This window comes from Dermacentor andersoni, chromosome 4, assembly GCF_023375885.2.
Source record: "Dermacentor andersoni chromosome 4, qqDerAnde1_hic_scaffold, whole genome shotgun sequence".
NCBI classification, from domain to species: Eukaryota; Metazoa; Arthropoda; class Arachnida; order Ixodida; family Ixodidae; genus Dermacentor; species Dermacentor andersoni.
In genome coordinates, this window is record NC_092817.1 from 107,416,741 (window position 1) to 107,429,240 (window position 12,500).

General features: G+C 47.9%; 1 protein-coding gene across 1 annotated transcript in view; it reads left to right on the forward strand.

The window, feature by feature from the left end:
• LOC140217242 (acid-sensing ion channel 3-like) overlaps window positions 1-12,500 on the forward strand; it is a 25,983-nt gene that overhangs the window by 10,853 nt on the left and 2,630 nt on the right. Inside the window, exons 4-6 of the mRNA XM_072287633.1 lie at window positions 5,789-5,907; window positions 6,764-6,924; window positions 12,017-12,121. Of these exons, the coding sequence (XP_072143734.1) occupies window positions 5,789-5,907; window positions 6,764-6,924; window positions 12,017-12,121 (385 nt within the window). The remainder of the gene's footprint in view (window positions 1-5,788; window positions 5,908-6,763; window positions 6,925-12,016; window positions 12,122-12,500) is intronic.

Here is a 12,500-nt window from a genome sequence, read left to right on the forward strand (position 1 = left end):
GAGGTCCATAACATTGGTAGTTGCGCCCGAATGGGGAAGCACTGACAGCGATAGCGCAGTTTAGCGCATTGGTTTACTAAAGCGTTGCTCTTGAACTGTACGCGGCTGTACGCAGATACGACCTACGCGGGGCGCCAAAATGTCTGGCACCCTGAAAAACATAGATACGTAGGCTAGTGTCGTGCAGGCGCCAAGGCGCCGCCCGCAAGGAGCGGCACCAGTGAAGCTACACCATTTTCATATCGCGAGCACAAATTTTGTTCTTTTATTTTTGCATTTTAATATTCCAAAGATTTGGGATAAATTCACACGCTAAGAATAAAGTTTTCGCAACTTTTGTTTGCGCAATGTGATTCTAAAATGAAAAATATGGGAAATAATTCAATCAAGAATATGCACTTGGTTTGAGCAACTTTGGTTGTTGTACAGTTTAGCATATATGGCACACGTAAAAGCTATGGAAGCTTAAACACAAGACTTGCATGTAGGCTTCATTGGGGAAAACTTAGCACACTTATACATGGATATATATGAGGCATCACGGCGGCGGCAAAAATTTTCTTCGAGTGTCCACACAATTGCTATCGAAATAAAAATGTCGTAGTGTTCGGTTATGTTTTGTAGAAACCCAAACGGTGCTGGATAGCTATAGCTGTCTGCACAATGCTTCACGATACATTGATTCGTGCGATCTGCAAAACTTTTTCTCGTCTCTTGCTTTGAAGAAAATTGCCTTCTTTGGTAATTAATGTCTACAGCCCACCGAGTCAGAAAAGAGCAACGTTCGACAAACTATTTCAAGAGGCAGCAACAATGGCGAAGGGGAGACCTCTCGTGATAGTTGGGGATTTTAATGCCAGGCACTCAAGCTGGGGGTATCCAACCCAGAACAATAAAGGCAAAAATATCATGGGACAAATAGAAGCACTCGGCATGACACTTCTAACAGACCCTGCAATGCCAACAAGAACAGGGAATAGTATCTCCGCAGACACAAGTCCGGACCTAACAATAACCAAAAATTGTCCAAATGCGGAGTGGCGCAACACCCTCGAAAATCTAGGAAGTGACCATTGCATTATAAGCACCACAATCCGCACAGCTCAAATCCGCAAACAAATAGGTACAGCTAAAATAACAGACTGGCGGGCGTACAGAGAATCGCTTAAAGAACATACCACGGACATAAATGATTTAGATAATTGGTGCGAACGCATACGAAATATAAAGCAGAAACATACCAAAACCATCACCAGGACAGACAAAACACCTGAAGTGGACCCTCACCTATTGCGTCTGTGGGATGCAAGACGAAGCCTGACCAAAAGATGGAAGCGACAGAAATGCAACCGCAAACTCAAAATGAAAATCAAAGAAATAACCCAGAAGGCCGAGGAATATGCTAATCAACTTACAACAGCCAACTGGGAACGCTTCTGCGGATCACTTAATCGAACCCTAGGGACGGCAAAAACGTGGAACATCCTCAGAGGAATGATTGACCCGCTCAAAACCAGACGCGAGGGACAAAAGAACTTGGAGAGATTGCTGCACTCTTACCCAGGCACAAAAAAAGAACTCCTACAGGCAGTCCATAGAAAATGCTTCGGTAACAAAGCCCCGATACCCCCATACCAAGCTGATTACATCGGACACCCAAACCCAGAAATGGATGAACTCTTCACGGTGGCAGAAGTTAAAGCAGCAATCGCCAGTACAAAACGGAACACAGCGGCAGGGGCGGACCAAATATCAAATGCCATGATTAGAAACATGAATGATGAAGCCATAACAGCCCTTACGAACTTTATAAATGACCATTGGGTCAAAGGAACGATACCACAGCAATGGAAGCACGCTGTGATAATCATGATTCCAAAACCAGGGAAGAAATTTACTTTAGACAACCTTAGACCCATCTCTCTTACATCATGTCTAGGAAAGGTGTTCGAAAGATTAGTAAACACTAGACTCCAACGTCATCTTGAAGAAAACAACCTAATGCCTGATACCATGTTTGGCTTCAGACCACATCTGTCAACACAGGACATACTCCTGCTTTTAAAGGAGGAAGTATTAACGAACGTCCCCAAGGCCGGAGAACACATTGTCATGGCTGTCGACATAAAAGGGGCCTTCGACAACGTAAGTCACAGAGGGATACTGGATGGACTTGCAGAGACCAGCTGCGGTCAAAGGACGTACCAGTACATCCGAAGCTTCCTCAACCAGAGAACAGCAGTTATAAAAGTAGGAAACGATGAATCTGAAGTCATCCATCCTCCCAACAAAGGAACGCCACAGGGTGCGGTGATTTCGCCTACACTCTTCAACATAGCCATGATTGGACTAGCTAAAAAACTCAAAGAAATCCCCGACGTCCACCATTCCCTATACGCGGATGATATAACGATATGGATAACCAAGGGCAACTTGGGAGAGAAGGAGGAAAAGCTCCAACGGGCAGCCAATATAATAGAAAACTATACGCAACAAAGAGGACTCCAGTGCTCTGCGGAGAAGTCAGAACTCATTCGCCTCACAAAAACCAAAAAACAAAGAACTGACCCGAGACTCAAACTCGAGATCAGGCTGGACGGGAAAATTATTCCTGAGAGGTCAACAGTAAGAGTGTTGGGGATGTGGCTGCAATCTAATGTCAGATGTTTACACACTTTAAACACGATCAGAAAAACAACGCAACAAATTAACCGGATGATAGCCCGTGTGGCTCATAATCGGACAGGAATGGGGGAACAAGACACCCTCAGACTAGTGAAAAGCCTGGTCATTAGCAGACTAATGTACTCCCTACCTTACCATACCATGAACAGGGAGGAAGAAGAAAAGGCTGATACAATAATAAGGATGGCATATAAGACAGCCCTGAGGTTGCCACGCAACACTTCAAATGAGAAGCTTCTAGCCCTCGGCCTCCACAATACATTTCGTGAGCTGGCTGAGGCCCAACTCATAGCGCAGAGGAGTCGATTGGCGCAAACGACAGTCGGCAGAGCTCTTCTTCTAAGAGTCGGCCTTGGAGAATGCATACAAATATACCAAAACGCCAAAGGTCTACCCTGCCAGATCAGAGCTTTGTATGGGGTATCACCAATACCACAAAACATGGATCCGACATTACACGCAGGAAGGAGAAAAGCTAGAGCAGAATACATAGACAAAACAACAAAATACTTGGACACTGCACGATTCACGGATGCTTCACCATATCGGGCCAACGCAAAGAACATGGTGGCAGTTGTCGTAAACCGTAAAGGGAAAATCACGGCCTGTGCTTCGGTTTCCCGAGCAGCCATTTTAGAAGCCGAAGAGATAGCCATTGCCTTAGCTATACGAGAAGGCATAGAGCGCAATGCTCCACTAACAATAGTCACAGATTCTCAGGCCGCATGTAGGAACTATCAGAGGGGACAGATCGGCGCGAGGGCACGCCGGATACTTACCGAAATCAACAGAGACCTTGACGTCAGGTATACCCAAACGATAACATGGGCCCCGGGACACGAGGGTGTTACTGGGAACCTCCATGCAGATGAGGCGGCTCGAGGTTTTACTAATTGCCGAGCTGTCCATGGCAACATGGTGGAGGACCCGACACCCATCGATCCAAGTTATAGAGCGATCTTGCAACGCTACAGGGAAATCAGAAGGCTCTACCCAGCCCCGCATAGGAACCTTTCAGCCGTGGACTCAGCGACGTTACGCAGGCTCCAAACAGACACATACATAAACCTACATAAATTGCACATATACTACCCAACAGCATACAAGGACATATGCCCGTGGTGTGGGAGCACACCAACGCTCTACCACATCACATGGGAGTGCACAGCTCACACAGAAGAACAAGAAGATAATAACACGAGAGCGAGGTGGGAGGCATTGCTATCCAGCTCCGCCCTCGGGGATCAGCTCAGGCTCGTCCGCAGGGCAGAAAGGATGGCGAGGGCCAGCGGTGCCTTGGAATAGGGGCCCGACCACACGGCGTTACCCCATTTTAGGGGCAACGAAGTTCTTTCTACGAATAAAGTTTTGTTCTTCTGCCTTCTTTGGCTATTTCACCTATTTTCGTAGTGGGTGGTTGGCACTCATGGTTGGTAGTCTGAGGTTGCTAGTCGAAGGCAAGGAGGTTTCAACAAAAATTTTGCAGTAGTGGAAATGATGTCCTGAAGGTGAAGCCTCACAACTGCCACCTTAGGAAGGGCACGATAAAAGATTCGGCTATTGCGCAGCAAAAGAAGCGCTATCCTCATACTCCCCCCACAAGTTTAATATAACTATATTTGTCGTACTGATACTGAATGACGTCTGTTTTTGTCTTCCTGGTTTAACGTTAAAGCCTCAACGTCTTGGAAAATTTTATTGCAGTTCACGTTGCTGATACTCAGCCGAAGATAATACTTTCGTCGGGAACAACCAGGTTTTACTTTCTAATTAATTTACTTTAAAACACACTTTATCTGTAAGCGAGCAACACCAGACGAGGTGCTCTTTCAAAGCTAAGTAGGGGCAAGCGCTAGCTTCACCTCTGCTGCTAAGCAGGCGCGGGAGCTTCCATTCTAGCGATCTCTATTAATGCGAGTGCATTATATGCCTCATGAAGCGGAAAATCTGGCGTCCGTCCGACGTTAAGATCCGAGGGCACCAGAACCCACGTGACCAAGTGATGACGTCACGTTGCCGGTGCTGGACCTGCTGTGGTTCTCACTGCGAAATCCCACGGTGAGCAGCACACCGTGGCCCACACCCAAAAAATGGACTGCCGAATTCGAAAATTCAGTTGATCCACTCCCAAAATTGACTTGGCTCACCAGTAAAATTTGGGTGGCTCACACCTAAAGAATTGACTTTGCCCAATTCCAAAATTGAGTTGACCCGTGTTCGAGCTGACATCGAGGCACCCTATACTCGCGAACAGATTTCTGTGGCAAAGAAGGGAAAGCTACGGGCGCGTGCCTGCTGCACATGTGTTACCACGCCAAGTAGTCCGGCATCGTTGACAGTGCTTTTAGTTGCTCGGAACAGACACTGACGGTCGCGTTTCCCTAGACGCGGAAGGAAAAAGCCGCAAAATAAGTAAACCTTTGCGCTCAGTATTGTGTTCTGTCTTATTTAACTGTTGCTAGTAAGATGTTTATGTTTTGTCTTCCCCAGCCTAAACAAACGTGGATTAAAACGCAGGACTCTTTTCAAAAGCGCTGTCACTTGTGCGCGCTTTGCCTCCGTAGCTTTTCCTTCATTGCCGCAGAAACTTGTCCGCGAGTATAGACGCTTTCGTCGCCGAACACATCTTGTAAAAATTTTTTTGAGAAGGGTGTGCTGTCCGCATTTACCACAACTATAGATATGCTAGTTAACGGTTCTGTTCTCTACGGACGCTACCTCAATATCCTCACTGTAACTAATATACGCATATCGTCAAGTGCATCGTTCCTTTATTAAGCGAATAGTTGTCTTGTAGCGTTCGGCTATTCGCGCACATTGATAATCGTTGACGATGGTATCCACGGGTCCCTCGGAAATCCTTCCCTCTATAGCTCGAGAGTCGCTCATTCGAGCACGGCCATTTCTGCATGTGGACACCCGCGATGCTGGTCGCGGTTGTTGAGTACACTGCGATTCGCCACATTTGAATGTTTGTTTGCTCGTTTGCCTACAAAAGTGGCTCAGCGCGTTATGCGCACTACCGCGCACTTTTCTCCCTGTCGAGGGTTTTTAGCGTCGAAGAGCGTTCAGAGTACCGACTTCAGAAGCGTTTCACGCGCAGGTTCTTCAGCACGACATTCGACTCGAACTACGGAAACTGCTTCTGCTTCCACTGCGGCTTGACTGAAAAGAAGAATGAAGAGTTTTACCTGTACCAGACGGCTGCATCTCCCGAAGACGGTAAGATAGGACAACACTCGTTGTGGTACCGTGCACTAGGGGAAGGGAAGAGGGAGCATAAAGACGAGTAGAAGGGAAAACGAGAAAGATTTGAACGAGCGTAGTCGGCCACTAAAGTTTACGGGACACTGTGGAAAAGCTGAATTCTAGCAGAGCCTGAGCTCATGGTCAAGAATTGGTCGAGCTCATGGTCGAGCAAAGGCGTGAGGAGCCTTTGCCACCTACACAGGGATCCAGTAAATCAGAAGTGCAATGCTTGAACAGAACCGAAGTTCATATCTGCCATGAAACCCTGGCCCCGGAAACTTACATACGTGACCGACTGTACCCTTTCTGCATTACGCTTACCCGCCACGGTTGATTAGTAGCTTTGACGTTGCTCTGCTAAGGACGAGCTCGTGGGAACAAATAGCGACCGCGGTAGCCACATTTCGATGAGGACGAAATGCGTGTATAGTATGCATTGGGTGCACTTTACGGAACCTCAGGTGGTAAAAATGAATCCGGAGCCCCCACTACGGCGTGCCTCATATTCATATCGGTCGTGGTTTTGGCGTATAAGGCCTCAGCATTTAATTTACGTTGCACGGCGTCCTTGTCAGTTCCTCAGAAATGGCACTGAATACGTATTGCAAATATTGAATACGAAAGCGCTTCATTACGGACGCAATGTGTTGCGAGGCGTTAGACGCCTCAAGTAGAGTACGCTTTCATTTTGTAGTACACGTGAGGACGTCGTGTCGTACGACAGGGCTCGCGTACACCGAGGTGGGGGGGGGGGGCGGGTGAGGTGGGGCGCAAAGCACTGACCTCGTGGGATCGCGCGATACACGCTTTCGCGCACCGGCCGGTGCAGGGCTGGACCTCGTGCTGGACGCGCAGGCGCACGAGTACCTGCCCACCTCGGTGGAGATGGGCTTCGTGGTCATGGTGCACGGACACGGCTTCCGTCCCGTGCTCTGCAACGACGCCGTCTTCGCGGAGCCCGGATACGTGACCTACATCAGCCTCGCCATGGTGAGCGTGAAGCTCAGCACCTCGCTTCACGGCTTCATCATTAATGTATATTTATAAATTATTTTATGGAAACGATAGATGTTGGGCGCACAAATACGTCTTCTCCTTGGTCCTTGAGCAGCTGGTACGATTACATGTAATGTGTCCCGACTAACGTTAGTTAGCCGTGTGTTAAAAAATAATAAAGGTATAGAAAACGTGGTGCAATCTACAATTATAAAACCTGCGGTGTTCAGGCGCCAAAGGTCTGACAACTGAACGTCGTAGGTCTTAAAATCGTATCTTGCAGTGTGTTTTTCAAATAGCTTCTTTTTTTCTTTGAACAGATTAGCTAAGGTAGCTGGAACACCCTATGTAGTTTTCGTACTTTTGTACATAGTTTCATAGGAGAAAACAGAAGAGCCATTAATGCACACACACCGGCGTTATCGCATAGCAGCCAAAACAACACCGCAGCATTACAAGTAAAGTGACAAATGAACAATGCGAATTTTATCACAAACACAGCGAGATTAGAAAGAAGCACTCAGAAGAACAATGCGAACCGCAATACACCGACATTATACACCGACATTACAAAATCGAAAACGCTGCTATGAACGAAACATTTTTTTTGTTACACGTGTATCTGATAACGCCCAACAATGCCGCTGTCTTCAATAAATTGTTGATGCTATTAAAGCTCACCTTTACATCACTCTGGTTGTCCACGGGCGTAATAATTTCTTTAAGCTGAGCGATCCATGGTCCTATGTCATTGTTGCCGATTTAAATCGGCCGTTTTGGTGTGTCAATATTATTTTTATGCGACTGCAGCATACACAATGCTGAGCAACAGATAGTCATCCAGTGAGGTTCTTTATGTTCCGTAGTAATTATGTGATCGAGGGGTCGAGGAGAGGGAAAAGAAAAAAAAGTGACCGTGATGTTTGAGATTAAACGGGGCAGCATTCACCCAGAGTTTGGCAGAAGCCACTCCTCTTTTGGAGTGGCTCAATCTTTTGGAGTGGATCAATGCCTTGCTCCGACCTATATAGGTCGGAGCAAGGCATTGATGGGCAAACGCGTGATGGGCCACCTACCCTCTGTGTATATCCATGGCCTTGGTGACGCGACGAAAAGAAGAAAAGACATCCAGCCAGGTAGATCCCGCTCTAGGCCACCTACACGAAAACGTCTGATCTCCCATTCCCGCCCCCGCCCGCCTTCAACGGCATTCCCGCTGGTCAAGCGCGTTTAGCATCGGTCATCCCAGGCGACCAGCACCGCCGCAGCCACCTCATCCCTTTCGCCCTTCCCGCCTGTCAAGAAAAGGTTCCGGGTCAAGTGTCTCCCCACCTTCCGCTCTCTCTCTCCTCGTTTTTTTTTTTTTTACGAAGGACCTTTTAAAGGCTACGCACCGCCACCTCCGAAGAAGGAGCCGAATGGGCTCCGAAACATGCGGCTAATAAATTCGCTTATTTGGCTGGAGTCACTCTCAAAGTCCTAATTAACTTTCCCAACCAGACGGGTGATTCTGTCGAAACATTTAGCTTCAAACTACTCTATGAAGTGTGTCGAATGCCAGCTTCAGCGCTCTCAAGGGGTTTCCGGTTCAGTTTCGGTAGGCGTCTACATGTTCATTTTTTTTCGCGTGAAAAACGTCTTTCAGTTCGGTCGGCAGAGGTCGATGGTTTCGCTTAAACCGCCCGTAACGAAATGCAACGAAAACATGTAACACTAACTTGTCGCTTATGTCTTTGCAAGCGTACTACTCACGCTCCTTACTTTGGCATTGTTGCGCAGAGGAAAGGATGCTCGATCATACGTGCATCCCACGCACAGATGGCGCCGTCTTGGCGCCACGCGTCACGCGTTTTAAGCTAAATCAGAGAGGCGTAGTGGGCGCAGCTCGGCAGTGCGTTTGTCGACGCGGAGCGGGAGTGATCTCACGTGAGAGAGCTCACTCTGCCATAGTAGGCGTAATCCATCAGACTCAATCCTTGGCTCACCGGGAGTTATAATAAAGGCTTACAAGTGTGCATATTGTTGCGGAAATTTGATGGTTGCTCGGCTATGGCGTCCCCCCGTTCGACACGTAGTGTCCAGAAATGTCACGGAGAGACTCGGGCGGTGAGACAGAGGGATGCCAGTCTGCACCCACCACCTTTGACCACGGCGGGCCCACTACAATTAAGGAGTGAACATGATTGCAAGATTACACCATAGGACCCCCAATTATTTGAAACATAAGTTAAGAGCGTCAGCTTTATAATGTGTGAACAACTGCCACTTGCGTGTTTGGCTACGTCATTTCTGGACCCGTAGTGAACACACACCATCTGCAACAAGCACAGGACGTATCACGTATCACACTGCTGCTGCGTCCCGGACACAGCCTACACGATAACTTTTCTTTTTTACGTTTACTGTTGCCATGGTTACATGGTCGGGTGGCGCATGCACCTAAATACTTGCAGTATTCAGTACCGTTCCGGCAAAACCAAGAGAGAGAGAGAGAGAGAGCGAGAGAATTTGAGAGAGAGGAAGGGCAGGGAGGTCAACCAGACGAGCGTCCGGTTTGCTACCCTACACTGGGGGTGAGGGAAAGGGGGAATAAGAAGAAGAAAAGAAGAAAGTGATGACTGTGTGTGCAGTGAAGCACCGTGACACCAAAGTGGAGTTACAAACCCGTCACTAAAGAAGGCTTTTCCTGCAAGGACATTTACTACGGAGAAGCCAGTTTTGCAAAGCACTCAAGAGTAACAAACATCCACACATATAGCTTCATGACGTTCCGGACATGGATTATGGGAAAAATGTTTCGCTCACTAACTCGGGCATAGGTTTCGAGGCCCACCGAAAGTACCATGCCTGAGTGTTATAACCTGGAGAAAAAAAGGAAAAGTGTGCAAACGGGAAGACGTTATGAAAAAGCCGAGTCAGCGGAAAATATGCGCAGCATTTCAAAAAACACGTTCAAATTTTTTTAGAAATAGAGAAGATTCAGTTTTAAGCAATTCCCTCAGGATTGCTTTTACCACAGAGATATACATATTAAGATGACTTTAACATGTAAAATGACATTACTACTTTCATTTAAAATCAAACTAGTAATTAGACAATATTTTCAAAATTCCGCTAATCACCTGTTTAACCTAAGCAGTATGACGATTGATCGTAATGCGAGATGTCATCCATCGCGTCTTTCGAGCAGTCCATCACCGATTCAAGATATGCAAGAAATTGAAGCTTCTAATTTCTGCCGCTTAATAAACTTCAGGCAATTTTATCCAGTAAATCGAAACTAAGCTTTCGAATAGCGCAACCTTCACGCCTTTAGGAGACAACAATGAATGGCGTGACTGTTGACGCCTCACCGTCGGAGAGCATGAAACGAGCGTCTTTATAAAGCCTCGATCGCGCCATCTTTATGTTGGGGATGCATTAAGAAATCGGTGCGCAAGATTATCAAACATCGGATTTGCCGACGCACTACAGTTTTAAAGCGAATAGCCTTCTTTGCCTCTTTCGCCCGTTTCCGTGGTTGGCGTTGGCCGGTGTTTCGCGGTTGTTGATGGTCTGTGGTCGGGCTTGCGATATAAGTGCGCCGAGGAAAAGGGTGCGTGCTTTCGCGCATTGAAGTTGGGGCGAGGCGCGTAGGGGAGGGGAGAGCGTTGTGCGTGACGGGGCGGGAAGGACGGGAAGGGAGGGCCTGTAGCTCCCTCGCTTGCTCTTTCGTTTGGGCTAAGGGCTAATCGCTTACGTTGAAAATCATCGTCGATGATATTTACGCAATTTTTTACAGCGCAAGCTGTTATGGGCTCAATCTACAGCCGTTTCGGTTGGCGATGTTGTCCACCGCCGCCGCAGGTGTCCGTCCCGGCCAACGCCAGGAATGAGAACAATAAATATCCACTTCCGGCCGGGACTGAGCCCGGGCGCTCTGCGCGCGAGTCAGCTACTCTACCACTGCGCCACGCCAGCGTTTGCTAGCTTCTGCGGAAACATGCCCTATACAGGCGTCCTAGCGCGCGAGGAGTCACGCGATATGAGATGGGCACCGCGTAGCGTCGGTACGTGCTAACTTTGCATTGTAGTTGCGTTCTATTCCACCAGGTGTCATGACATGCAGTAGCTGCATTGTATTGTGCCACGTGTCAAGGGATGTGACATGTGCGCCGCGTAGTCTCGATACCTGTGTTTATTCTTCGGCCCACGTTATAGCGCCAACTCGCTAGGTACGAACCATACTGCTGAAGAAGCGAATCGTAGAGCTACTTGCGCGGCTGCAACCAGGGAACGTCGGGCTCAGCAGACCTGTCTGCAGAGAGCTTCACGAGCCGCAGCTCGCCGTCGACGCCGGGCGGGACAGTGCAGTTCGTTCTCGTGAGAACGACGCAAGAGACTTTGCCGCGAGGACCCTCTAGTGCGTGTTGCCGAAAATGCGGCCCGTATACTCGGTACTTGCAGTTAGCGTCTTCAAGCAGTTTTACGACCGTCCCCCATGGAGCCGCTTCTCCAGCTTACGCTGTGACCGCTGCACGTTCCGCGGCGCAGGCTTGTCACTTTCTTTGTCAAAACGACTAATCCCCTATTTTCGGCCTACGAACACATTATTGATTTTTGCATCGTAGTCATACTTGACTGCTGGTTCATGTAAAAGAAGCGAGAGACGATTAAAAACCAAGACCAAAACAAAACAAACAATTGGAACATAGTTGGAGTTCCCCATTTCGCTCTCAGTAGCTTTCCTATGCTACTGAAAAGTTGCCACCTAAACATTCTTCACATCCCCGGCGCCTTACTGGCCCGGCCTGAGTCCAGGTGGTGTAACGGGGTGTTAAGTGTAACTTGTTGCATGGTGTATTTGACGGCGACAAAAGTCCTTGGAATGTAGTGACGTGCATCGCAAGCTCAGTAAACGACACGTCCACTGCTGCAGTTTCTTAAGTCAACCGACCTCAATGACCGATCTCAGTGTGGTCTCTACACGCTCCTTCTTTCTTTTCATCACTCGTTCCCCTGGTAGGGTAGCAAACTGAAAGCGCGTTTTGTTGAATCCTTTTGTTTTGTATATTTTTTTGTTGCGCCTCACTGTGGCGATTCGCAGGAGAAAAGGACAGCACTTCCGGAGCCGTACCAGTATCCGTGCCGTAGCCGTTGGCCGCACCCTTTGAGGGGATTCAGCCTCAACAACAGCATGTACACCAGGGAGGTACGTACGCGCTTCAAGCGCTACTTTAGGGAACGTTTTAGTGAAAGCCGACCAGCCGTATAGTAGCTCTGCGTCTATGGCGTTGTGCTTCTGTGTGTAAGTCTGCGTGTTCAATTCCCAACCGTGGCAAACTCGTTATGCGGTGGCTTGCGGACGGATACGAAAACGCCCGTGTATTGAGGTATTGTTGCACGCTGAAGGAGTTCAAATTTTTATATTTATTTCAGATACTGTCAATCCCAGTGGGATTTTTACAGGTTGGGCATATATTATATACTCACAAATATCGATAAAAACAGGTTTACATAACTTCAACAATGATATTTGCAATCGACGCGAAGCAGATATACACATATGGCAGGAAATAAAACATGAATGA